Genomic DNA, 26,709 nt, shown 5'->3' with positions numbered 1-26,709 from the left:
AGTATTCCACTGAAACATGGCCAGTGGACGTGCAATATTCTTAGTTACCATTCTGAGGGGCTGTGTACATTATATCAGCTTTGCCATCTCTACTGTTAGAGGGGACGATGCTGCGAGCAGCAGCAGCTCTTATCAACAGGGAGCCATATTAATTATTTGGAATGTGCCTCGTAAGAGGAATCAACGGAGTTTATTACAAGTTGAATATTCCTTGAAACGGGAAGGTTACTCTAACTGTTATCATAATCTATGTATCATTAACTTTCCTTGTTTAGGAAAAGAGATTAACAGCCCTGTAAATTGCCATAGTAAATGTGTGGAGTATAACTACATATTCCCATGCAGAGAGAAAGCGGAGGCTTCTCCGCTTCTGCCCAAGTCTTCTTTGTATGAAGCAGCTTCAGAAAATGAAATGACTTAGTAATTACTCTTTCTTGCTTCAGAATCCTAATTGCTTGCTATATCATCAGCACAAATGATATTTACTCTGAATGTTAGATTTTTTTTTTTTCTTTTAGTTCACATCAGTCTTTCTTCTTTTTCATGTTTGTTGTTGGGGAGGGGCGGCCATAATTGCACTGTCTTGACAAGGCAAAAAAAGTGAACTTTGTGAAACTGATCCTTTTTATTTTTCAACATTAGTATTTTTTTATTTATGAGACAAAATATATTACAAAGAAATATGTGATGGGATAGAATTCTCTCTAAGAATAAAAAAAAATAATGAACCCATCTACGGGATGCTTGAATTTTGTCTAGTTCTTTCTTTTCCATTAAATTACAAGTAGGTTAGAATGGTTTTGTATTCAAACTGTGGAAGAAATGCCTTAAGGAAAAATATGCTTGTTAAGGTTTCAGCATCTCAGCCATCCAGTTACTACCTGTCCATCAAAAGCCAGTCTGAAGATTGTTTAGCATTTATGGACAGTGAAATAAATACAGCTGGCAGTGCCTACAACACTGGAGCCAGAAAACAGCACGCTGAATTCTAAATAATTTTACAATAATCAGATGATATATTTATGTTTCTGAGGTTTTTTATTTTTCTTAAAACCCAGTTTACCATTCCATAATATTTATAATCCCATTGAAGAGAATACGCACACACAGGCACACACACACACATTTGTAATTCCAGGACTTGGGAAATATAAGCGAGTTAATTTTCACTACATTGTAAGTTTAAAGTCAGCCTGGGCCCCCCAAGAGCTTGCCAAGAAAGGAAAGAAGGGAAGCTATAAAGGAAAGAGGAAGGAAGGTAGAAAGGAAAGAAGGAAAGGCAACTCCTAAATAATTATATAAATCATTTAAAAAAAATCTATCTTGGGTAGAAAGACATATCCACTAATTGGCTGGTGTTTTGGTTTATGCTCAAGAAGATTGTTTTATAATGTGCACTGTCTATTTTTTTCTGTGTGGAATAAAAATGTTAGAACACGGTAAAAAATTTAAAGTAAAGTACACTGTTTTTATTTGTTGTGTGTGTGTGTGAACACTCAGTCCATGTGTATTGAATTAGAGGTTGAGGATAGCTTGTAGGAGTCGTTCCTCTCCTACCACCATATTGGCACAGGGGCCTGACTTGGTAGCAGATATTTTTACCCACAGAGCCATATCACGGTCCCTGTGATGTCTTATATTTTCTTCTGTGTTCACAGGTCCAGTGCATCATGGACAGGTTTCCTACATCTCTCCACCGATTCACCTTGACTCTGACCTAGAAAGACCCCCTGTTAGAGGTGAGTTTTCTTGATTTAAGGAAAAGAGAAGCAGTGTTCGGCGCTGAGCAAGGGTAATTAATGAAACTAGGTGTGATTGAAATATGCATCTGTAGTGCAGTGCCTGTTTCAAAATGAAGAAGAAAAGTAAATAATGAAAAGTAAATAAAGAAAAGTAAATAATGTGAATAATGGGTCAGAAAAGTTTACCTGTAAACAGAAACATGAAATAATGTTCCAAGAAACAGATGAATCCATTGACTCAAAACCTAGGTATCCTGAGGCATCTAAATAGACGACTTTTTGAATCCCTGTTTAGAGTGACAGTTCACAAGATTATTGCTCAGATCTGTTTTTCTGTCACTTAATTTTTTTTTTAAGAATAGGATGCTTATTTGTGATATCATAATCAAAGTCATAGTGAAAGAATTTTTCTTGGAAATTAGTATTTTATGAATAATTTTGTCTTTGTAATATCAATATTATTATTGATTTGTAAAATCATATAAATTAATATAATTTTATATGGATATCAACAAAATCCATTCGAAAATAATTTTTTCTCATACACAGTAAAGATTAGAAGGTAACATTAGTTACCCAAAAAAGGAAAGATAGAAGTCATTCAGAAAATTTGTAAAGAAATTCTAATCCCTAACCTACAAAATGTTTCATAGTGTTCAAATGTAATGTTCCACAGTCATGCCTTCCAAGTTTACTACTAACAACCATAAGAAAGTTAATCTTTTGGTTTTAGAATATGGCATAATTTCTAACAAAACCATCAGTGGCTTGATAAATGTCAGCAGGAGTAAGTTTTTTGAGCATGCCTTCTGCTTGAGCAATTCCTTCTGGCAGAAGTCTCTTGTCTCTTGTGTATCCTGTAAGGTTCCAACAGATTACAAGGCCAAGCTCTCCCACCTGTCTGGCAGTGTTCCTTGGCTTTCAAAGAGGCCTTGTAGGCTCAGTGCCTCCCTTGGTTATTTCCCCTAAGACATTGTACTTTGTTGGTGAGTGTGCACGCTTCCCTCCCTTATCTGTGTGCTCTTGGGATTTACTCTTTCCCAGCCACTGGCCTGAGCTAAGTGTGTAGTAGAAAGTCCTCCAGTGATTTCTGTCCAAATGACCAAATGTGAAAATGAGAAATGACCAAATGAGAAAAGTGATAGAGTAAACAGTGCTGAATTTTTTATTTTTATTTTTATTTTTTTTTTTACAAGAGAAAGGGATACAAGGAACATAAGGGAATCCCACGGAGAGAATACACAATGAGCCAACAGAGAAAGCGTGAGTTTATTTTTGTTCTTCCTTAAGAACAAAATTTGTTCTTCTTTAAGAACAAAAATAAAGAAGGAAATTGAGAAGGAAAGGCGACTCCCATAGCTGAGGTGAACGATGATGGGACACTTAACTGGAATTCTGTGAGCAGTGACAGAGGGATCTAAAAATATCATTGGAGGTTTGATAGCATAGGGATGGGGCAGAAGTGCCTCTGTGGTGGCTGTGCTAATTAGATTGACTGCTAATGTAGCTTGAGTGTTTGTATCCTTCCCAGGTTTTATGTTGAAATTTAGCATTCAAGGCAACAGGTGCAGGATAGGACCTCTACCCTCCCGGATGCATTGATGCCAGACTAAAAGCAGAGGAGACTAGTCAGATGCTTTGTTGCACTCCTACCCTGCCACATAAAGGTCTTAGATCCAGAAAAGAGCCTTCTCCCACCCAACACTTAGTCTGACAGCCTCTTGCTCTTAGATTTTGGACCTTGCAAAACTGTGGGAGAATATGTTCATCTTCTTTTAAAATTATCCAATACCAAATATTGGCAACACAAAGAGACTGATATACCTGCTGGTAACAACAGAATCCCTCACAGAGAATGCGAATTGTTACATTGATTTATACATGCTAATTATTAGAATATTCTTCTTTCCAAGGATGAAAGACTAGTTACATGAGTGAGTATTTTCTCATAATCTCATTTTTTAGATGTGACCTCAGTATAATTTGAGAGTGAGTATGTTGAAGTTATGGCTGGAGTGGAAAAAGCATCTACTCCAAAATTTAATAAATCTAGACAGCAAACATAGTGTCATGCTGAGAGTTGGTTGAAATGACTCTGTGCTGATGTAGCTAGATGCTTAGTCTGGCTGTTTTGTTTTTGTTTTTAAGGGAATAGGTCACATATTTTTGGCAATTGTCTTGCTGTCGTATAGGGTAGTGACCTCATGCCTCTGCTGTTGATCTTCAATCTGCTCCACCACCTACACTGTCCTGGCAGAAGAGGGTCCCCGTAATAGGAAGGCTAGCATGAGGGCGAGCCTCTGCTTGAGTCGTGCTTGCTAATGTCGTGTTTGTCACCGCAAGTCACGTAGCCAGCCTCAGACCTCATAGAGCAGAAGTCAATTGTTTCTTGTCAAGGAAAAGCCATAGTTCAAGGAAACCTGGATACATGAAGAAGAGGAGTTTAAGACATTTTAAAGCCATGGAAAATGAATTCAGAATGACTCTAAAATGTCTGATTTGGAAACTTTAGGCCCCTTTTGTTTTGAGTGTCTTTAAGAAAGTCACAGACTTGAAGGTGGAATTTAATGTGTTTGTGAGTACTATGGAATGGTCCAGAGTCTGGCATTTGGCTGGTACTGCTATTTGAGTTCATTGAAATGGTGTATGGGAAAAGAATAGGGTTTGGAAGGAGGCTTATCTGCCATCTGTCCCTACCAAAACAATACCACACCAGTCTGGCAGGCTTATTGGAATGAAACAATACCTGTTAAGTACCTGCCTCATACCATATCTTGAGAATGTCACAGAAAGTTAGGTAGCCAGTGTTAAGAACCTGGATTTCAAATAGCATCTCCTTCATGCTGATGGGGGTTTTCACCTGATAAAGAATAAATAATCACAGTTAGTGATGCCTCAGACTGTATAGAGGTTTTTATTTTAGTACAGCTTAAAAAATTTAAAGTCAGTGTAGCTATGCCATGAATTCTCTTCAATGTGACTGTCTAAAGAGGACCCAATAAAGATGGCATCAGTAGACATGCAGCATGGATGGGCGATGCCCTCGTACGTTTTCAGGGCTCCCCATGCTGAGACCATCCTCAACAGGAAATGAACCAGAGATGCTCAACCCTACACATTTATATTCACTACCTCATGTAAATCAACCTTTTGTTTGTTTTACTAAGAAAGACCATTCAGGGGCTGCAGAGATGACTCAGTGCTTAAAGCGCCTGTCCCATAACTGGAAAGATGACTCCAATCTCCAGAACCTATATAAAAGCCAGAGAGACTTGGTGATGTGCTGGTAATTCCATTGCTAGACAGACAGTGATAGCAGCGCTACAGAACAACCTGTCTAGTCAGACAAACAAGATGGTGGGCTCTGGATTTGGTTCAGAGACCCTGATTCAGTGAAGAAGATAGAGTGGGATTGAGAAAGACCTCCAACATCTACCTCAGACCTCCACTCACGGATGCACTGCACGCATGCCTGCCCACACTCACCTGAATACATACATGTCACACCAAGAATTTAAGAGGCTGTTTAATTAGATAAGACTATGAGAAATTATCAAAATCCAATTACATAAAAAAAAATTTTTGAACATTTTCCAATTCTATCATTTCATTCAAAGGGGGATATTAAAAACGACACTGAGGTGGCTTAATAGTTGTCAGTAGTTTCCAGCTTCATTTTTTGGTTGTTTTTTGGTGGCTTTTTCCTTGGGGTGGGGGTGGGGGGTCAGGTTTTGAGGCAGAGTTTCTCTGTGTAGCCTTGGCTGTCCTGGATCTACTTTGTAGACTAGACTGGCCTTGAACTCATAGATGTCTTCCTTCCTCTGCCTCCCTCAGGGCTGGGCTTACAGCCATGTGCCACTGTGCCCAGCTACTTTAAAGTATTTTAATTTAGCTATCGAGTGTTATGTTTACCGACTATTTTTAAATAGACTGTGTACTAATACTGATTTTAAGTGCCATCAAATTATACATGCAAACTATACATCTCTCTCCACATTCATGTCCTTTTATTAGTGAGAGGGAGAAGGGAGAGGAGAAGAGGAGAGGATTTCTCTTGCATGTTGTAGATTTTTATTGGACCCTAGATGGCATGTTAGGATTTTCAAATATGTGGAATTCTATTTACAATATTTTTGTGAGGTTAGGTGGCAATTCATATTGAACCATCAGTAAACCAAGATGAGCTAATCAATTAGCTTTTTCTTTCCCTATGTTCAGTTGCAGTTTGATGGACATTGAAAATAGAAAAACTATGGATTGATGTTCCCTTTACTCAGCTGCCTGATTCCTTCATCCGTTCTCTTTATTTCCCTTGCTGCATCATTTTCCCATTTAACATCCATTATAATGAGTCAGGAACTACTTATTTATTTTTAAATATTAGTTTTTCTATTTTAGGGAATTTAATATATTCTTAATAAAACTGTAATTAATTTCTGATGTTTACCATATAATAACAGAAATAAAAATATTTAAAATATGTTAATGTAACTCTAGGAAACTTTTCTTTATCGAATATGAAGTAACATAAGAACAGGGAAGCTATCTCAGAATCTTTGTCATTTTACTTTAGTGTAAGTAGAACTACTTTAGATTACCCGTTGCATTACTTTAAAATAGTAATTGTGCTTCGAGTGTTTGAGAAGATGAAGTAATTGGTGATATCTTTGGACTTATGTTTTAAAACCGGATGCTGGAGCTGGAGAGATGCCTCGGAGATTAAGAGCATTTGCTTCTATAGGACCAGAGTTCGGCACCCATATCAGACGGCTCACACAGGCCTGAGACACCATCTCCAGGGGATCCGGCAGAGCTGTCCTGGCTTCTGCAGACCACAAACACACCCAGTACACAGTCACACAGACATATGCATACTTAACTTACTTTTTTTTTTAAAGTAGACCTTTCAAAGAAAAAGAAAACCCCATGTTGTAAACTCTCCCTTGTACATGTTTATATAATGTAAACATGCATTCACAGCTACGTCTGCTTCACATTGTCCTGCCTCGCTACATGCTGGCTAACCCGCCACTCACTTTGGGTTTGGTCCATAAGGCCAAAGCATCTGTCCTGTGCACTGCCATTCTTTGTGAGCTTGTACTTTATCATATTCCTCTGCTTGTTTTTCAGATGTTTCCTTTTGATTCTGTACAGCTGAGTTATGTCCAATACATTCTTAGGAACCCAAAGGAAAACAGTGTAACAACTCAAAAACACTCTTGAGTAAAATGTTTTACTCTCCATGGCTATAAAGTGGCCGTCAAATATAAATTCAGTGGCACTTACCCACTAATGAGTAAATTTGAGAGTTTCTATTTTTTAAGCCCAATGTGATCATACGTGGCATTTGGTCACATAATTTATGCCTGCAATGACTTTATGTGCATTCTTCAATTTACAGATTTTATTACTGAATAGGGGTGTAAATTCCAGTAGTTTACTAGTGCATTAATGTCACAATACATTACAAGGTAATTAACCAGAGATGCCACTATAAATAGAAAAAATAGTCACAGCCTTCACCATAAACTACTTAATAAAAGTAAGCTCCTGAATCAGCATTTGCCATTATAGTATTTTTTCTTGACATATGTCTCATTAATCAGTACTTCTGAAAAGAAAAATAAACACTTGGTCTGGAAGCATTATTGTTTTCAAACCTTTCATTATTAAAACATTTGTTACAATTTGTAGTCAATGTAATGGAATTCATTGTTTATTTCTGCACAAAAAATAAGTGAGTGCCTTTGAGACACATTCCCCAATTTTATACAGGTGAATACCAGTAACCTTGGCCATTTTGTGGCAGATTTGTAAATTGCAGTTTCTAGGAGGGTTCCTTAAGAGTTTCCGTTCTTGGGGCTGGAGAGATAGGTCAGCGATTCATTCACAGCACCCATATGGCAGATAAAGTCTGTCTGCAGCATCAGTTCCAAGAAATAGCCTAACCTCTTAGAGAGTCTATAATCCTTCTCCCACTCTTTATTTTGCCCCCCAACTCCTCATTAGCAAGTTGTCCTCCCTTGGGATCATGTCTTTGTGACAAACAGCATCACCCAGGGAAGGAGACTGTGTGAGAATTTGGGAAGATTCCTGAGTCAGGATGCAGAGCAGAAGCATATGTACTCTGAGATTCAGAGGACATTCTCTTCAGTTGACCCTTTCTTTTCAAGTTTTGTTCAGCTTTTATTGTTTATCATCCAACAGATTATTCATACTGAATTATTGGATTATTCATTCTGAAATAAGTTAAAGGGGTTCACTGTGAACTCTTTGAGTGGGGTAGAGACTTTCTCGTTTTATTAGGGCTTTAATTAAGGAGTTAGGGTGCTCAAGGAAGTGGAGCTCCCTGAGGTAATTTTGTAAAAGGGAAAAAAGTGTAACAAGAAACTAGAGCAGGAAGCAGTACCTTATTCTATCATTTTTGGGGTTTGGCCAGGACAGAGCCGTGGATATTTCAGACAGACAAAGAATTGAGGAGCTTATCCCCACACTTCCTGACCACTTCATATCTTCTGTTCTCACCAACATCAACAGTAATTGTAGTTAGATGAATTTGCATCAAGTTCACACACACAAACAAAAGAACAAAACAAACGAAAAACAGGAGTTTCTGAGTCTTCCATTTGTACTATTAGTAATCACAATGTTTTGGTGAATATTTTTATCTATGAAAAAGTTGATAGCTCCTGAGGCTAATGTGCCTTCCAGGATGGTAAGCCACTTATCACACTGTATTTGTCATATATATATATATATATATATATATATATATATATATATATATATATACATATACATATACATATACATATACATATACATATATATATGTATATGTATATATTGCTTTTTTAAAATTTGAGTTACAACTTGTGTTCTGAGAAAGAGCTAAATGGTTTACTTACATTTGAATGAAATGTTTATTTTTAAGCATTTTTTCAGTAAATAAATTTGGTAATATAAATCATGGTTCAATGGGCACATAATCAATGAAGTAGAATAATGCTAAACATTAAGTTTTGTGTGTGAATTGAATTACATTGAGCAAATCCACACACTGAAAATATTTTTTAAAGTTCAAAATAAACAGATGGTGCCAGCCTGATGCATCTACATTAAAAATAGGCTTTAGCCAAAGATTTAGCATCACAAATTAGAGTCGTTAACACAAAGTATCATCCAGTAAAATGTAAAAACATTTTATATTGATTAAAATAAAATTCGACCGTGGCATCTGTCACTCTTTCTCAAGAGTTTCTAGGCCTGATCTCTGGTAGTGTATGATGATGCTTTTCCTAGCCATCAACTTGTCCACATTATATGATGAGATATAAATTACTTAGCTTTCCCCATTTTTTTTCCTCAAGAGAATAAAATGAAACTTGCAAAATGAGTACTGCATTCATGGTTAAGTGCTCTGGCCATGTGAACACAATTTCATACACTTCTAAATTCCACACAATATTTTTTGGAGAAGGGATGTAATATACAGTATCCTGTGAGGGTCTAGAGAGCTAGCTCAGTGGTTAAGAGCAGTTGTTCTTGCAGAAGACCTGGATTTGATGACCAGTTCCCACAGGACAGCTCACAACCAGCTATAACTCCATATCCTGGGCATGTGACACCCTCCTGTGACTTTTCTGAGTACCAGACATGCACGTAGCACACAAGCAGATGCAAGGAAAACAACCATACGCATAAACAAATCTGCAAAGACTGTAAAAAGTACACTATAAACATCTGTGAGATACAGGTGGTGAGCATAGCTTGCTGTTGGTCGTAAACTGTGTTTTATTTAATTAGTATGGACCTTGGATCAAACATAGGAAATAATAGTACACATTGTCTCATGTATCCTCAAAAATATCCCATGACTTCTTTGTTCAGATTTACAGCACCATGGTATTTATAGTCTGTAGTGCAGTGCCATCAGACTATATATTTTTAATTAAGTTTTGTTGACTTTAATTGAAATGAAAACCTAAATATAATGGTAAAATAAGTTTTTATTCAGTATTGTCAGAATGAGGATCTTGTAAGAATATAACATGCTTTCAAACAAATTGTATGAAACTTTATTGTTATCATTTTGAAAAAAAAAAAGAACTTGTTACATCTTGTCTGGTCTTTTGTGGTGTATACAGTTCATAGGCAGAGAAAAATTTCTAAAGCAAAGTGAGCTCGTAGTTTATTTCTTGTTGTTGTTGTTTCAAAATCGGGCTTTAGAGGGTTTCTGTTGTACTCAGCGTGTGAAGGAAAGAGGAGTTTGGCCAAAGGCGCCACAGATGTCGGTTTATGGAAAGTTTTGGTCCTCGTGGGCCCTTAAATTGAGGCATGTGCTGTTGACTCTCTGAGCATGCTCCTCCAGCTTCAGCAATAACGACCCTTGCTTTGGACGCGGTTTTCAGTGGAGCTGCTGCTTACTCAGGGAGTATCAGCAGGATGAAGCGGTCTCCAAGAAGCCGTTGCCAGGTCGTTTTCTGAGCTTTGCCTACCCCACAGCTCTGTGCCCACTCTCTGAAGAGTGCTCCGAGCCTAGCTTTCCAGAGATTGCCACCGTCAGTTCTAGGCCATTTATCCAACTTCGTCTCATTTCACTATTACTTTCAGTCAGAAAAGTATTACTAAAGTTGCTTGCTCTCTGAGCGAAAATATTTTCCAGTCTCACAAGTCTTTGCAATGAGGCACTGTAGAAATGATAAACAGTTAAATTTTACTACATGTTTGTGGGAAAGAAGCAAGGTATGGAAGCCAGGACCGCGGGAATGTGAGAAAACACATTGTGCCGCTGAAGAACACAGCCTAATCTATAAATCAAATTCAAAGTGAGTGTTCAGCTAACCAACATATTTCTCACGTGCCTATTTCCAAATACAGTCATTCATAGCCTTGTTTATGTTTTGTTTTGTTTTGTTTGAAATGCCAACTTTCTGAGTGGACTTTGTGTGAGCACTCACTGTGTGTTCCTTGCTTTAGTCTGTGTAAGTTGGCACTGATTATTATTTCAGTATTGTTGTGAATCCCATGAAGTGGATTATGTTATTGCTCTGTGTGTGTGTGTGTGAGAGAGAGAGAGAGAGAGAGAGAGAGAGAGAGAGAGAAAGAATATAGGGAGAATTTTACCTTCTTAAGGATAAAGAAAGTATGACAGCCAAGATTGGAACCTAAGCATGTACAAGAATGTACAAGGGCATGCTGCCATGGATACAGAATGAACTTTGGATTAGCTTCACACAGTATGCATTAAAATGAGTATTTCTTGATGAAACATATTACCAGCAAGGGATGAGAGAATTTGACCATCCTTGTCCATCTCATTTTAAGAAAATCCTTTATCATTTCTAGTATTCTTCTGAACAAAGTAGGATACGAACATTTGAAAACAGATGTAATACAATTTTGTCACAACTGTGTGTGAGGTAATATGTTACTATCATTTATTTGTGGAAGTATATCATATTTTCCATTTTACCATCCTCTCCTCAACCATGAATGTGGCATAATCGCCAGAAAATAATTGTATACCTGTGCAGTGAAAATTAATTACCTCACTGCCTGGAGCAGACAGTTGGCTGGTACTACCAAAGCCTGAGGGAATGCAGGAGGTCTGCTTTGACTTATCCCCCAAACTGAATTGTGTGCTTCTGGGAACATTCCTTTCTTTCTTTAATTGATTTTGTTTGAATATGATGTAAATTCTCAAGATTAAATAGTAACAGAAAAGACTAGCACTTAGATTTTGCTAGACACATATAAATGCATTTGGATCACCTAGCTTTTTTTTTTTTTTTAAGTTACCTCATTCACTTTACTGTTTTCTTAGCTACTTTTCTATTGCTGTGATAAAACACCATGACCAAAATAACTTGTTTAAAAAGTATTTTAAAATGGAACACTACTCAGCTAATAAAAACAAGGAAATCATTAAATTTGCAAGCAAATGGTGGGAACTAAAAGAGATCATCCTGAGTGAGGTAACAAAGAAGCAGAAAGACACCCATGATATATACGCACTTATAAGTGGATATTAGCCATATAACATAGGATAAACATACGAAAATCTACAGACCTGAAGAAGCTAAAGAATAAGGAGGACCCTAGGGAGGATGTTTAATTCTTATTCAGAATAGACACTGGAAACGGTGAAATACAGGGAACAGGACAATAGTCTACCACAGACGTGTTTTGAAAGACACCACCCAGCAGGGGATTGAAGCAGATGCCGAGACTTACAGCCAGACTTTGGGCAAAGCACAGGGACATTTATGGAAGAAGGGGAGAGGGGAAGATAGAAGGACCTGGAGGAGACAGGTGCTCCACAAGAAGAACAACAAAGACAGACTGCAGAGACTGATGCATCAACCAAAGACTATGCATGGAGAGGACCTAGACCTCCTGCTCAGATGTAGCCCATTGGCAGCTCAGTCTCCATGTGAGTTCCCTATTAAGGAGAGCAGGGACTGTCTCTGACATGGACCCTATTGCCTGCTCTTTGATCATTTTCCACAGAGAAAGAGGATCCAGACAGTCCTGATGAGACTTGATAGGCTAGGGTCAGATGATAGGGGAAGATTCCCCCTTTCTGTGGTAGTCGGGGAGGACAGAGAGAAAGTGGGACTGGGAGGAGATGCAGGAGGGGGCTACAATCAGGATACAAAATGAATAAATTGTAAACAAAATGATAAAATAAAAATTTTTGAAAACTTAGTTTCAGAGGGTTAGAATCCATTACCATCATGGCAGGCAGCATGGCAGCCACAGGCAAGCATGGATCTGAAGAGTTGGAGGAAAGCAGAGGGCAGGGGAGTAAAGGGAAGAGTGAGGGAAGAAGGAAGCAAGGAAGGAAAGAGGCCAGCGAGGGAGGGTGGCACGATTATGGAATGCGTCTTTTGAAACATCAAAGCCCACCCCCATGACATACCTCATCCAACTATGCTTTCTTATCCTTCAAAAAAAAGTTCCTACTAACAGAGGCCATGCATTCAAATTACCACCCTATGGGAGCAGTTCTGATTCAAACCACTATACCTGTAACCTCAGTTCCAATTTTATTGTCCATGTTACTGTTATGTCTGAGTCTCAGAAATTATTAATTCTCGCAAATCTTTTGTTGCTTTTTTCAATGTCACTTATATTCATATACTTATGTACTTTACCGCTTGAAGAGAGGCATCTTGCTTTACAAAATGTATATGTGGTTTTTTTGGTTCTAAGATGAATCTGTAGTTTGATTGATCAAGTCTTTGGGCCAGGATGCAGACTTTAAAGTGGTGTGTGTGTGTGTGTGTGTGTGTGTGTGTGTGTGTGTGTGTGTGAGAGAGAGAGAGAGAGAGAGAGAGAGAGAGAGAGAGAGAGAGTTCATTCTCAAATGCTTTCTCTATTCTCTGTGGATTCAATTTGTTTATAATTTGGGGGAAAAGTTCTATGTCCCTAGAAGTTTTTACTAGTTTCCTGTACTGATGATTCAGGGTTTTTGTTTGTTTGTTTGTTTGTTTGTTTGTTTGTTTTGTATGTGTGCGTGTGTTTTATTTTGTTTCTGTTTTTATAAGTTCACATTTACCTACATATTTTTTCTTTGTGTGGAAAACAACACATCTTGGAAAACATAATTTAAATATTATATATAAGATAGTAAAAGTTAGTAATGCCCATTATTAATAAAGTTTGCAAAGCATAAAGTTAAAAAAAAGGAAGTCATATTTAGCGTTAGGAGCATGAGGATGTTTTTCTTCACAACTGTAAGAAGATACATATTTCTGTACAAGAAATAGTGACTTTAACTTATATCTGTCCATTATTACTGAGTTAGCATACCTTCACATTAACAGGCACTTGGCTTTCTTAATAATAAGTATTTTTCTCTGTTAGCTCTCCCTTTGGGTCTGGTGATAATTTATAACTTTTGAGAGTCCATCAAAACATAGTATTCTTTGCTATTAATTTACCATCAGGATCTCCTGGAAAACATGAACTAAAGCAATCAATGTGAATACCCTTTCAGTTTTGATACCTTAATATGCTGGCCATGTGACTGAAAGCCACAGTAGTTCACATTTTCCAACAATCATCTTTTCTCAAGATTGTATGACTTTCTGCCTTTGGAAGTAAATTACTCTATGATCTGTTCAGGATGATCTGAATGCTGGTTAATTTACCTTAGTAATATTCTGTCCCTGTAGCTGGAAGCCCGTATGTCAGGATGATTAAGATACAGGAAAGTATCCAACAGGTCTCTCAGCGTTTTTCTCTTCCTCTGACACTACTGACATAATTATGATACAATTTCAGTTTTATGTAACAAACGGGTGTATTTCTTTCTGAATGATACACACTAGATTTATGAGCTCTGAGTTAGTTTATTAGACATATAGAAAACTATATATCAGCTTTCCTCTGTGCTGCCTTTAAAAGACTTGACTCATATTGAGTGATTATTTGTTTATACAGTTGAATGGATTAACTCTACTTATGAATGACTTAGAGTTAAGTTGCTGGGTAAGCAAATCATCAACTCACAGAAGGAAAAAAAAAAAAACATCAGAACATACCTTCAATCATGTAAACTATGGTATGTCCAACAATAAAAACTCAGGAAGAGTATCAGAAAGCCTAACTTTAAAATAACCTCAAATCTTTCTTTGGTGTGGAAATGTTTATGTGATAAGAGGTGTGGGAGACAGACATCACAGGAAGTATGATCAGTACCACACTAGTCACTCTGTTGTTTATGTTTAATGATTTATAGGCAACTAGAATCTTACTGCTATAAATTTTTAGATATAGAGAGTTTAATTAGAGTCAAATTAATTTTTATAAGACCATAGTAGCGCAAATACTAAGAACAAACAAGAAAATAGTAAACAAGAGAAAATAAATCTCATCTTCTTGGAAATGTGGTGAAGAAAGTAAGTGATAGTGAATTATTGACTTAATCCATCAAGATTATAATTAATTATCATTATAGTTATAAAGAAATACATGGTTGATGTTCAAGAAAAGCTGCTCAGGCGATGAGATACCTGAACCAAAACAAGAATAATGAAAATCAGTTGGCTATAATCAAAGTCAAGAATAATGTATCAATAGTCCTCTGAAATGAGAAATCCATGGGATTCATTTGTCCTGTGTCAGGACCTCCTCTATTTGGGCATGGATAGAACTGGTCAGAATTTCACTATCTGGCAGCAGAGAAGAGAACATTATTTTTCTTGAAATAAAAGCCCAATAAATGGATAAGATAATTTATGGAGCATAGAGGAGGGGCCGAATGCATAAGGTGACCATGCAGACCCTTCTGGACCGTGAAAGGAGCGGGGCTTTCATTTCAAGAGTGGTAAGTATCCCTGAAGGGTTTTTTCACAGAGTACTACATAATCTGATTTCGATTTTTAAAAGATGACTCTAGCTACAGGATGGAAACTGGCCCAGAGGGAAGTAAATCCAATCATACTGGTGTGGCCTTTCCTTAAAATTTCATTTACAGAGCTTCCTCTTTCCAGGCCAGTTCTCTGAAGATTCTCTTTCTTTCTTTCTCCTCCATTTTCCATATTAGCTACTGGCCCCTAGGTAATGTGTGACTTCTGTGATCCAGTTATAGCAGAAGGGCTGGGAAACAGCCAAATTTGACCCTCAGGACCAAGTCTGAGCCCTCGGCATTAGTGCCTGAGGAAACACATGCTTGCTTCCCAATGAATGCCCCAGGGTTACATTTCCTCCAGAGAATCAGAGCATACGCTGCTAAAAGAGAACCAGTAAAAATTCCACATCTGCCAAGCCCTGAAGTCACTTTCTCTTGCTAGGCAGAACATTGAATCCTATTAGAGCAAAAGTGTTTTTAGACTCTTGGTTGGTAGATTTCGGAGATTTTATCTAGTGTCAAGTTGGTCTCTATTGAGTCTAGCAGCTAGTAAGACTTCGTTGTGAATAAATGATCTAGTGAACTGAAAACAGATTCACAAAGGAATTGTAGCTGAGACACTGTGTCACTGTGGCTGATGCTAGTCATTCTAAATGTCTTGGGCACAATGAGAAAATGCAGAGAACTTTCTTCATGGAAGACATCAATGATACTGTTTTTGCATAGGAAATATTTACACTTGTGCTAAGGTGAGGGTGGACTGAGGGCACAGAGAATTATTTGGTTGTTTCATAAAAGGTTAGCAAGAGTGCAATGTGATAAGACAGCAAGACAGCAGTAGTGAATAAAGAAAGCATGATAGATACATGGACACTGCTGTTAAAGTGTGATAGGAGTTAATGACTGTTTGGACATATTGGCCATGTTGAGAGACAAATATAATTCCTTGATTTCTAATTTGGATAATTCTGGTCGATGCTGATGGGGTTCTGGAAGACAAGGGCAATGCGTGTCAGCACTAATGATCGCCCATTTCTAATTCTGTGAAAGCATGTTCAACATAAAATATGATTGGAAAATGTTTCCTTTCAGACTTCAGGAGAAGTAAAAAAACAATTTCAAGAGTGTCTGGGACCTTTAGCCTTTCCTACGTAATTGAATTGGCCCTTGGTTATCAGGTGGTTAGTTATCCCATGATGTAATTTATTTAGAAAAGTATGACCGCTAGATTGATGTGATACCGAGTCTGATAGAGATCTTTCCTGGAACGGACGGGCACGCCTGCCAGGCTTTATTTGGCTTTTAATGAATGAATAAATGAAGCCAAAGCCCCAGAGTGAGCACCACCTCCAGTCACCAAATGGCCCATGCAGTCTCCTTGTTTTAGCGTTTTGAACAATTGTACTTCTTTTTTTCAAATCCGTGTGTTCATTTGAGAGAGCACCTCAGGGCACACTAGTTTGCTGCTAGCTAAAACTGTTCTGAAAGACACAAAGCAGAACTTAGAGGCTGAACCTCAAGCATGTCAGATCCTACTCACCAGGTAGAGAATGTCTTAGTCTTTTACTTCTGGTGTCTTCATAAAAATAAAAGTCAAAAAAGAGAGAAAAGAAAAGAGGAAGTAGATGTTCAAACATGGCTTCTGTTGTATTCTGCTGTTGTATTAAGAAGAGCAGTGAGTATCCTATAGAAAATGAGTTTCTAAGAGCAAACACACAGTTCTAAAAGTCTCCCAACCCTAAAAAAAACCTGCAGTAGCATTTTTTTTAATAAAGCATGTCATTAAAATATCTTCTGATGAGTTTAAAACACATATGAACCACTGCTCTGAAGTCCTGCTTAATTGAGTACCTCATTTTGCACTTTATGGAAATGTGTACTTTGAGAACGAACATTGGTGACATTTGCAATTTCTCACCTGGTTTCACTGCATCTGGAACCTACACTCCTGCAGCCCTCTTCCTAGACAAATGGCATATGAAAAGTTCCTTCACAGGCCCTTCCCCCGTGAGCATGCAGAGGATAAATGTAAAAGCAGAATGTTTATTCAAGCTCAAGCAGAAGTTCTTCTTTTTCTTCTCCTTCTTCTTCTCCTTCTTCTTCTTTCTCTCCCTTTTACATTCCTACTGCTCTCAAAACCATTGCTGTTGGTCACGTTCTTAACTGAAATATTTATGAAGAAAAGATTTGTTTTAACTGAGCAGATGGACCAGTCCTAAGACAAGCTGCCCTATTAATAAACATGTGTGGTACTTTATCAGCAAAGGAGCCTATTTTGACACTTCTTGAGGATGATTTGTATAGGCTATCACCATCACACCTGGTGCAGGGACAATAAATGGGCACTTAATAGTCAAGCAGTGTGCAGACACCTTCCATTATAACTGCATTATGTCTGATATAATCATCTATTACTGAATGTCAGGTATTTAATTTATGATCAGTCGCCCTCTGGAATTAGTGGCCATACAGATGAAGAGTCCATCCAGATCAGTTTTACTGTACTTCCTTCTCCCCTAAATAGTCCCTTATGCACATAAAATTGAATCGAGGTCCTTGCAGAATTCTTGAATATAAAATGTTTTCTGTGTGTGAAATTTGAAACAAGGGTAACATGTGGGTCACAGCTAATAAAGAATTCCATGTTCAGATATGCTAATGAACACGTATCTCTTTAAAAGAGTGCAGATAATTTATTTGTTTACTAATACACAGGTTTCATTATGGTTTAGTAATAATACTTTTGGAAAAAAATGCAACTAAATTTCTTAGCTATCTACTATCTCTCAGTGGGCATTTAACTAGTAATACTATGCAGTAGAGTTACTAGATGGGTAAGGGGAGAGGCTGGAGAGATGTTTCATCAGTTCAGAGGTGAGGACCAGGGTTCAGTTCTCTTACCTTCATGAACATTCACAGCCATCTTTTTTTAAATTATTTTTATTTTTATTAATTACAGTTTATTCACTTTGTATCCCCCCCTGTACCTCCCTCCTTCCTCCCCTCCCAATCTCACCCTCCCTCTTCCCCACCCATGTCCCTCTCCCAGTCCACTGATAAGGGAGGTCCTTCTCCCCTTCCCTTTGATCCTAGTCTGTCAGGTCTCATCAGAAGTGGCTGCATTGTCTTCTTCTGTGGCCTGGTAAGGCTGCTGCCCCCACAGGGGCAGGTGATTAAAGAGCAGGCCAATCAGTTCATGTCAGAGACTGTCCCTGTCCCCATTACTATGGAACCCACTTGGACACTGAATTGCCATAGGCTATCTCCGTGCAGGGTTTCCAGGCTATTTCCATTAGTGGTCCTTAGCTGGAGTATCAGTTTCAGAAAAGACTTGTGCCCAGACTTTTTGGATCTGCTGCTGTCGTTGTGGAGCTCCTGTCCTCTCCAGGTCTTACTATTTCTCACTTCTTTTATAAGATTCCCTGCACTCTGCCCAAAATTGGGCTATGAGTCTCAGCATCTTCCTCGATACCTTGCAGGGTAGAGCCTTTCAGAGGCCCTCTGTGGTAGGCTCCTGTCCTGTTCCCTGTTTTCTCCCTCTTCTGATGTCCATCCTCTTTCCCTTTCAGAATGGGGATTGAACATCTTAGCCAGAGTCCTCCTTCCTGATTAGCTTCCTTAGGTGTACAGATTTCAGTATGTTTATCCTGTATTATATGTCTAATATCCACTTATGAGTGAGTATACCCTGTGTGTCTTTTTGCTTCTGGGATACCTCACTAGGGATGATCATTTCCAGTTCCCACCATTTACCTGCAAATTTCATGATTTCCTTGTTTTTTTTATCACTGAGTAATATTCCATCGTGTAGATGTACCACAATTTCTGCATCCATTCTTCAGTTGAGGGACATCTGGGCTGTTTCCAGCTTCTGGCTATTACAAATAAAGCTGCTATAAACATGGTTGAGCAGATGTCCTTGTTGTATACTTGAGCATCTTTTGGATATATGCCTGGGAGTGGTATGGCTGGATCTTGAGGAAGCACTATTCCAAATTGTCTGAGATAGTGCCAGATTGATTTCCAAAGTGGTTGTACAAGTTTACATTCCCACCAGCAGTGGAGGAGGGTTCCCCTTTCTCCACAACCTCTCCAGCATGTGTACTAGGCATACACACGATGTAGATACATGCATGCACATAAAACTTTCATACACTTCAGAAATAAATCTTTTCAAAGATCATATAAGGGTTATTTCATATTATGTATTTATCCCCCTAGTTAAAAAGACAGCACTCTCAGCTGGACAGCATAAACAAGAATTCAGCTAACAGTGGCAACATTTATAGCACTATATAAAGGAGTCAGTGTGAAGCAAAGGTTGGGTTTGTGAAAGGGGAGCTGAGGGAAATAAAAGGAGGGTGACAAACCAGTGCTTTGTGGGTTTTAAAAATTACTGTTCCCTGCTGGTCTTTGAAGAACCTTCTAGTCCCTTTCTTGAGACTGAGGAAAATGCAGTCAGAAATGCATTCAAGGGATTATCAGTTCTTGTCAAGGCTTCTGTTTGAAGTTGCTTTCTATGGAGACCTTTCCAGGGATCTCTAAACTGCTATCTACTAAGGATCCCAGTGATGGAGCAAGAAAACCAAACCCTTGGGAAAGGAAATCTCAAAGGTTGTTTAGCTGTAAGTTACATTATTGTCCAGCCTTATTGAAAACCCAATGTTACAAAACAGGAAAATATTAACTAAGTGATAACAAAAATGAGTTTTACTGAAATCAGTCTGAGTTGGATTCCAACACTAAGTTACAATTATCTTGTGTGTGTGAAAGGCTAGAGCTGCCAAAGAGATCACAGAATTTCTGACCTGGCTGTCCTCCATCTGGTATAACCTGCATTCTGTCACTCTTGATGAAGCAAAGTGGCAGAAGATCGTTAACCTCTTTGCCAGAGCTTTGAAAAGAAACTGTAATTTGGAAAGGATGTTTTACATATCTTCTCCTACCCTCTTATGGAGATTTGAGAGAAAGATGATCAATTAGGGACAAAAAGGTTTACTATCCTAGAAAATGAGAAAGTGGGAAACTGTGAGGGAAGGCAATTATCAGTCTGTATTTAGCATGGTCATTATGTCCACAAACTCTTTTCTCTATAGATACTGGTGGTCACAGTTACACAAAAGACTCTGCAAGAACCCTGTCACTTGAGTGACTAAGGAGCATCCTGGGGATAGGAGATCTTTTCATAATAAATCCAATAGTATATTGCTGAGAAGACAAGTAACTCTGTCTGAGACTCTTAAGCCATATAGGCATCTCAGAAGAACTGACCCAGAGGACTGGGTTCACAGGTCCGAAGCCTTGGCAAGGAGCCAGGAGAGAAGGTGGCAGAACTCTCTACAGGCTGGCCACCTGGACACACACACCCCCCAAAACCAAAAAGTCCCAACCTTGCAAATTCAACTTCACATTGGTGATCCCTGAGGCACCATACAATTCAGTAGGCCTGTCAGAGGTCTGAATTATGTTGTATAGTGTTTTATTGCCAGCTATTGTTAATCCTGAGATTCTCTGGAGAAAAACCAATCCCACCATTTTGGACCGAATTTAACTAAGCAAGTTTTATTAAATATTAAATTAATACTGACCAAGGGATGGACCAAGAGTCAGGACCACTCCTTGGAATTTCCCAGCTGGAATGGCCTCAAGCTATGAGTTTCAGGGGCTTATAATGAGAAACCTATAGGTCATTACCAGGTAATGTACATAAAATGCTCAGGCCACCCCAGATTTCTCTGTGTCTCTCTCACGTTCTCTCTCTTTCCCTCCCCCTCTCTCTCTTATGTCCCCACTCTGAGACAGGCTTTTCTCCCCCCCCCCCATAAACCTCTTACCCTAGATCTGTTGTGTGGCCTGATCTCTCACCAGCATACCTTTGCATAGGCCCACCAAAGCTCCCCCACCTCCTGTTTTATCCTAGCAATAGGTATATGCATTATTTAATACAAGACTTTAAATTACTGGGAATTTGGAAGGACTAATTAGATTTCTTTTCAGAAATTGATTGTAGAACTGGTGTTAGTGACACACACCTATGCTCTGGGCAATTTTAAGTGAAGACAAAAATGATCAGAAGTTGAAGGCCATTCTCTGATACAGTGAGTTCAAGATCAGCCTGAGCCACAAGAGAGCCTTTCTCAAACAGCAAATCACAAAAGAACTGGATTAAAGAATATGTAATCAACAGAAAATGTAATTTTTAAGAGATGCCACTTCTAAGTTTTACTTTCTTTCTTGTTGTGCATAGATTAAATTAACATCTTAGTTTCTGAGCCTCCCAACACCATTCATTACACTTATGCTTCAAAATTCCACAATCACTGTAAAAAAAAAAATTTTTTTTGTGAATACATTCTTCTTCAACTATATAAGCACATAATGCTGTGTACTGTGAAATAATATTTGTCGTGGAAATTTTTGAAACCTTGTAGGAAGAAAAAAATCTGTAAAAACTAAGAGCAGAGAATTAAACTGTAGTGTTTTCTTTACAAAACCCACAACAGTTTTGTTTATTCTGAGTAGATTCTATAGACTGAAAGATGGGAGATTTTATAGACTCATTCAACTTTGTCAGTAAAATTTGATTTGTGACATGGAGGACATTATGTAGTTCTAAAACTAGGAATTTAAAGTATGCATATTTTTAAGTCAAAGTCATGTAGAAGCCAAATGTCTGCCTTATGCTAATGTTTGTTCTTGAATAACAATGATATTCATGAATACTTATTATAGTTCTTATTAACATTTTGTTTTTAAATCACTGTTTATCAAGCAAAATTAGTTCTATGGAACTTTCTATTATGCTCTTGATAGAGAAAAATTGGTGAGAGATTTCTATTTATTCCTCATGCAAAGTTTTTACTTTTATAAACATGCAATTTAAAATGTGACTTTAATCTATATGCGGCTTCTCTTCAGTTGTAATTGTCATATTGACTAGTAGAAAAAAAATTAAAATCCGTGTTAGAGTTTTTATTTTAATCTCTATTATTTAAAAAGGTTCGCAAATAAGAAAAAAAAAATTACACATGGAAATTAACTAGCCCCAAAGATACACAACTCAATAACTCAAAGGTTAATTTATAGGTGTAATTTGCATGTGAACATAGCTGGCTCAGGAAAGGGTAACACTGAGCCCATGATTAGAATTTGATGGGTATATGTCTAACCTAGTCACAGACCTTCTAAACACTTCTAAGTTAGAATGATGTTAGAGATTCTATTAACGAATAAAATGAAGACAAGTGCATGGCTGACTAGTGTCAGAACTAAGGCTGTTTTTCCAGTTTATTTCCAATTTTTATGAAAGCTTCCAAGATACATATTTTTATCCATTTTTTCCGATTTATTTTTGTATTTGTTTATTATTTGTACAGTGTTCTTCCTGCATGTGTGACTGCATGCCAGAAGAAGGTGACAGATCTCATTATAAATGGGTGTGAGCCACCATGGTGTTGCTGGGAATTGAACTCAGGACCTTTGGAAGAACAGCTGGTGCTCTTAACCTGTGAGCTGTCTCCCCAGCTTGTTTTTATCCATTCTATAGAATAAAATGCCAAGACTGGAGCAGACCTGATAGCTCAGAGAATAAAGACACTACCACATTCCAGTGGTGGAAAGAGAGAATGTTCTTTTGTAGGTCACTTTATCCTCTCACCTCTGCCCAAGTTCTCTGTCAGGATATCTCCTGCATGTTGCAAACACAAAAATAAATAAATAAAATGTAAGAAAACATGACAAGACTTAGAGATATAAAAATTAGTTATTCAACTATTGTTGCTATAGCAAGGACTCTGGAAAAATAATAAACAGTAACTATTTATTGGTGTGTTTGTGTGTGTGTGTGTGTGTGTGTGTGTAGTACAAGATATGACAGAGATAACTAAACCTGTTGTGAGGGTTAACTGCTGAGGTCTCTGAATTTAACTGACAAAAGACATTGTATCAGTTAATAAGAATGGCTCAGATACTTGAGTGCTTAGTCATCAGGGAGTGGCACTACTTGAGAAGGATTAGTAGGTGGGGCCTTGCCAGAGTAGGCATGACATTAGTAGAGGAAGTGTGTCACTAGAAGCAGGTGGCATTGATATTTAAAAAGTTCAAGCCCGGCCCACTGCTTCTGTTATCCTGTTGCCTGCTGATACTGATGTAGAACTCACACCTACTTCTCCAGCACCATGATTGCCTGGTCCCTACAATGATGATAATGGCCTCAATCTCAGAAACTATAAGCCAGCCTCAATTAAATGCTTTCTTTTCTTTTATAAGAGTTGCCACTAAGTTCATGGTGTCTCTTCACAGCAATACAATGACCAAGCCAGACATCTTAACAAGAGGAAAAAGTTAATTTCCAGGTATAATTCACATGTAAATAATAGGATACATAGATATCTCCGATATGGGTAATTTGTGTGGATGATTAGAATTTAATGGTTATATACCCTAGTCATAGAAGGGAGAGGAGGGTGAAAAGGAAAGAGAAAGGAAAATCCTCATACATACATTGAATGCCAAGAAACAAAATACAGCAGTATTCCAAAGTGGGGCTATGGGCAAGTGAGTAGATCATGAAAGCTTATTCCCTCTATAGATTAATGCTTGAATGGATTCAAAATTTAACCCAGTACTGGAAGCCATAGAAACTTAGAGAGTGATAACTGGGTGGAGGTCTTTTCCGTTGGAGGCTATATCTTATTTCTGATCCCTCTCCCTTACCCTTTCCTCTCCTTCATCCTCCTTCTCTCTTCCTCCTTCCATCAGATTGGTAAGCTGCTTGCCCAGCCCATTTTTTTCTGGCTGATGTCATCCTTCACCACAGGCCCAAAATTAATGGAACCAGCTGACTTTTGATGAAAACACACCACAACCATCAGCCAGCTTTACCTCCAGAAAATAACAGCTACTAGAGACACCCTGAGAAGGTTTCACTCAGCACCTGCTGAATCAAAAGATCTGGAATAAAAGTAATGATCATGCTGGCTTGGCATTTCTAAGTGGCCCCTACAAGTATCACCTCTTATAAAACCAATGACTGTAGCAGCCATTACAGTCTTCAAGGAAGATAGGATTGTACTGTTACCAATCAATAAACAGTGTTTCTCGGGGTGGAGGTGGCCCTGCATTGTTCCAAAGTCAAATGAAGGCAATATTTCATTGGTGGGATTCAAGTGGAAAGTCGTTTATGCTATACAGGAGCCTTAGACTTGTCTTAGTTGTTGTTATTGACAAAGTTTGTTATTTTCTCCACAAATCCTCCACATCAAGAGCCACATTATCTATTCAGACCTCCAGCTGAGTGAAGTCCTCATTGTGATAATGACCACACTCACCGACTTCTATCATGAACACAAGAGAAATAAATTGGCATCAGCTACTCTGACACTCTCCTTATGTACAGAGGTAATCTAAAGCCAAGAAGCCCTGTACTCAGTTTCTGAAGCAATATGGAAAATGTTCCGAGAAGTTTAATATTATTTACCGGACTTAATGTGAAGTTGGGTCTATAAAAAGAAACAGGAATAAACAGGAAATGTCTACAGACTGTCTTGTGGCCATAAAACCTTGATCTTAAGATTCTATTTAGTGTAAGATTGTCAAGCGGTTAAATTCAGGATTATTCTGTTCACTGGAACTGTATATGAGGGAAGTTGAACATACCTGTGAACATGTAAGATTACATGAAATAAATGCATATGAACATGTACAGTTAAGCTACATTTGCTAATAAAGCTGGATATCTGACACATACACAACGTATAAAATCTTCTATTGTAAAACTTAAAGATCACCAACTCTGCTTTACCACTGAGTAAACTTCATCACACACACAATTGTAAAAGGACAAATGTTATTAGCTACTTTTCTGTTACTGTGATAAAACATCATGATCCAGATGTACAGAAGGGTTCATTTCGGTTTATGGTTCCAGGAGGCTAATGTCCATAATGGCGGGCAGAACCAGCAGACAGACATAGTGGCTGGAGCAGGGTGCTTAGAGCTTACTTGTTGATCTGCAGACATAAGTTAGCAAGAGCAAACTAGAAGTAGGTTAGGCTTTTAAAACACCTGAATGTTCCCCAAGGGACATTAGCCTCCTGGAACCATAGAAGTACAAGCCTTCTTGTACAAGAAGTACAAGCCTTCTTCCAGCAAGGCTGTACTACCCAAACATATCCAAACCGCACCACCAACTGGAGTCTAAGTGTTTTAATGTCTAAGATTCTTGGGGATAATTATACCGCCATAGCGAATGTGATTATTCACACCAACAATCCCATCAATTCGGAGGCCGAGGTAGGTAGGAGGATCATTTATGAGGTTAAGGTCAGCCTAGGCTAATAGTAAGTTCTAGTCCAGCCTGAGATATATAGTGACACTTTGCTTTTCAAAAACAAAACAAAGAAATTGGTATGGGGGGGGGGGTGCCACAAACAGACAACTATCATTTTTCTCCTTAGAAGCAAAAGGATATTTACTCCCTAAGATCTGAAGATGTTATATAAATTCTTGATGTATTATATGTGAGTAAAAGTGTCTAAATTTTGTCTAAATTTAATAAAAATGAGAGACGATTGTGACTTACCTTGCATTCACTTTTGAAATGCCTATAGGAAGCAATCTGTAATGAAATACAGGTTCAAGGCCAAGAACCTAGCACTCAGTTTGATACTGAGTATAAGCACCTGATATGTTGTGGGAGCTTTTCTGAGAAGGTAATTTGAAGGCAGGGTTGAATGGTGTGAGGACAAATTTAAACTGATTGCATCTTAATTGATAGTTTTTTGTTGAGTGCTGTAACATTACTCAGAAATGTGGGAATTCGGTATTTTGGAATCTTAATCACATTAATAAAGAGTTTTTAGAAACATATTGGGGAGGAGGCTTGAGGACAAATGTATTAGTGTTTGCTTGAGAGAAAAGCTTCAGCACCCCCAGCTTCCAGGAGGAGAGATGTGGGGACCAAAAAACAGAAAGCCACCTATGCCTTTCATGTTACATTTTAAAAATCGAGTAGCGTGTTTAGGAAATGAACTTGGGAAACCATCATATGACTAAAGAGATGGTAATGGTGAAGTGTCAGGGAATTAAAACGATTAGACTCAAAACCTCCAGCAAACTAAAGGGGAGAGGTGGTTTAGAGAATGAATGACAAAGGCTGAACTGCAAGGAAAGCCTGCCCAAGCTTTAGGCATGTAGCTGAGAGACAAAGATGTGGGAAGAAGGAAAAGGAAGTGTGTGCTTTTCTGAGTGACTCAGGAAATTAAGCACCTTCATGGAGAAGGGGTTTCTGGGAAGAATAAATATATTGTCTAATTAAAGGGACAATTGTTCATCGCCTCTCTTTAGCATGTCTGTTGAATCAGCTAGAGAGTCAGTGTAGGGGATTCCTAGCCAGGTGCTGAAACTCACTGCTGATCTTTGGGGCAGATCAGAATGTCATGTCTTTACCCAGGCCCAGAGCTATCCCATTCTTTTTTATTTCCTTTCTTTTTTTTAAATATTTTCTTTATTATTATTTATTTATTGTTTTTTAAATTTTTTATTTATTTTTATTTATTATAATTTATTCACTTTGTATCCCAGCTGTAGCCCCCTCCTTCGTCCCTT

General features: G+C 38.1%; 1 protein-coding gene across 1 annotated transcript in view; it reads left to right on the top strand.

Moving 5' to 3' along the window:
- Adgrl3 (adhesion G protein-coupled receptor L3) overlaps positions 1 to 26,709 on the top strand; it is a 736,167-nt gene that overhangs the window by 523,797 nt on the left and 185,661 nt on the right. The window contains exon 9 of the mRNA XM_055629463.1: positions 1,659 to 1,739. Within this exon, the coding sequence (XP_055485438.1) occupies positions 1,659 to 1,739 (81 nt within the window). The remainder of the gene's footprint in view (positions 1 to 1,658; positions 1,740 to 26,709) is intronic.

The sequence above is a fragment of the Psammomys obesus genome, unplaced genomic scaffold, assembly GCF_907164565.1.
Source record: "Psammomys obesus unplaced genomic scaffold, mPsaObe1.curated_primary_1811, whole genome shotgun sequence".
Taxonomy (NCBI): domain Eukaryota; kingdom Metazoa; phylum Chordata; class Mammalia; order Rodentia; family Muridae; genus Psammomys; species Psammomys obesus.
The sequence above is the reverse complement of the archived record's forward strand: the minus strand, read 5'-3'. Positions and strand labels throughout refer to the sequence as shown.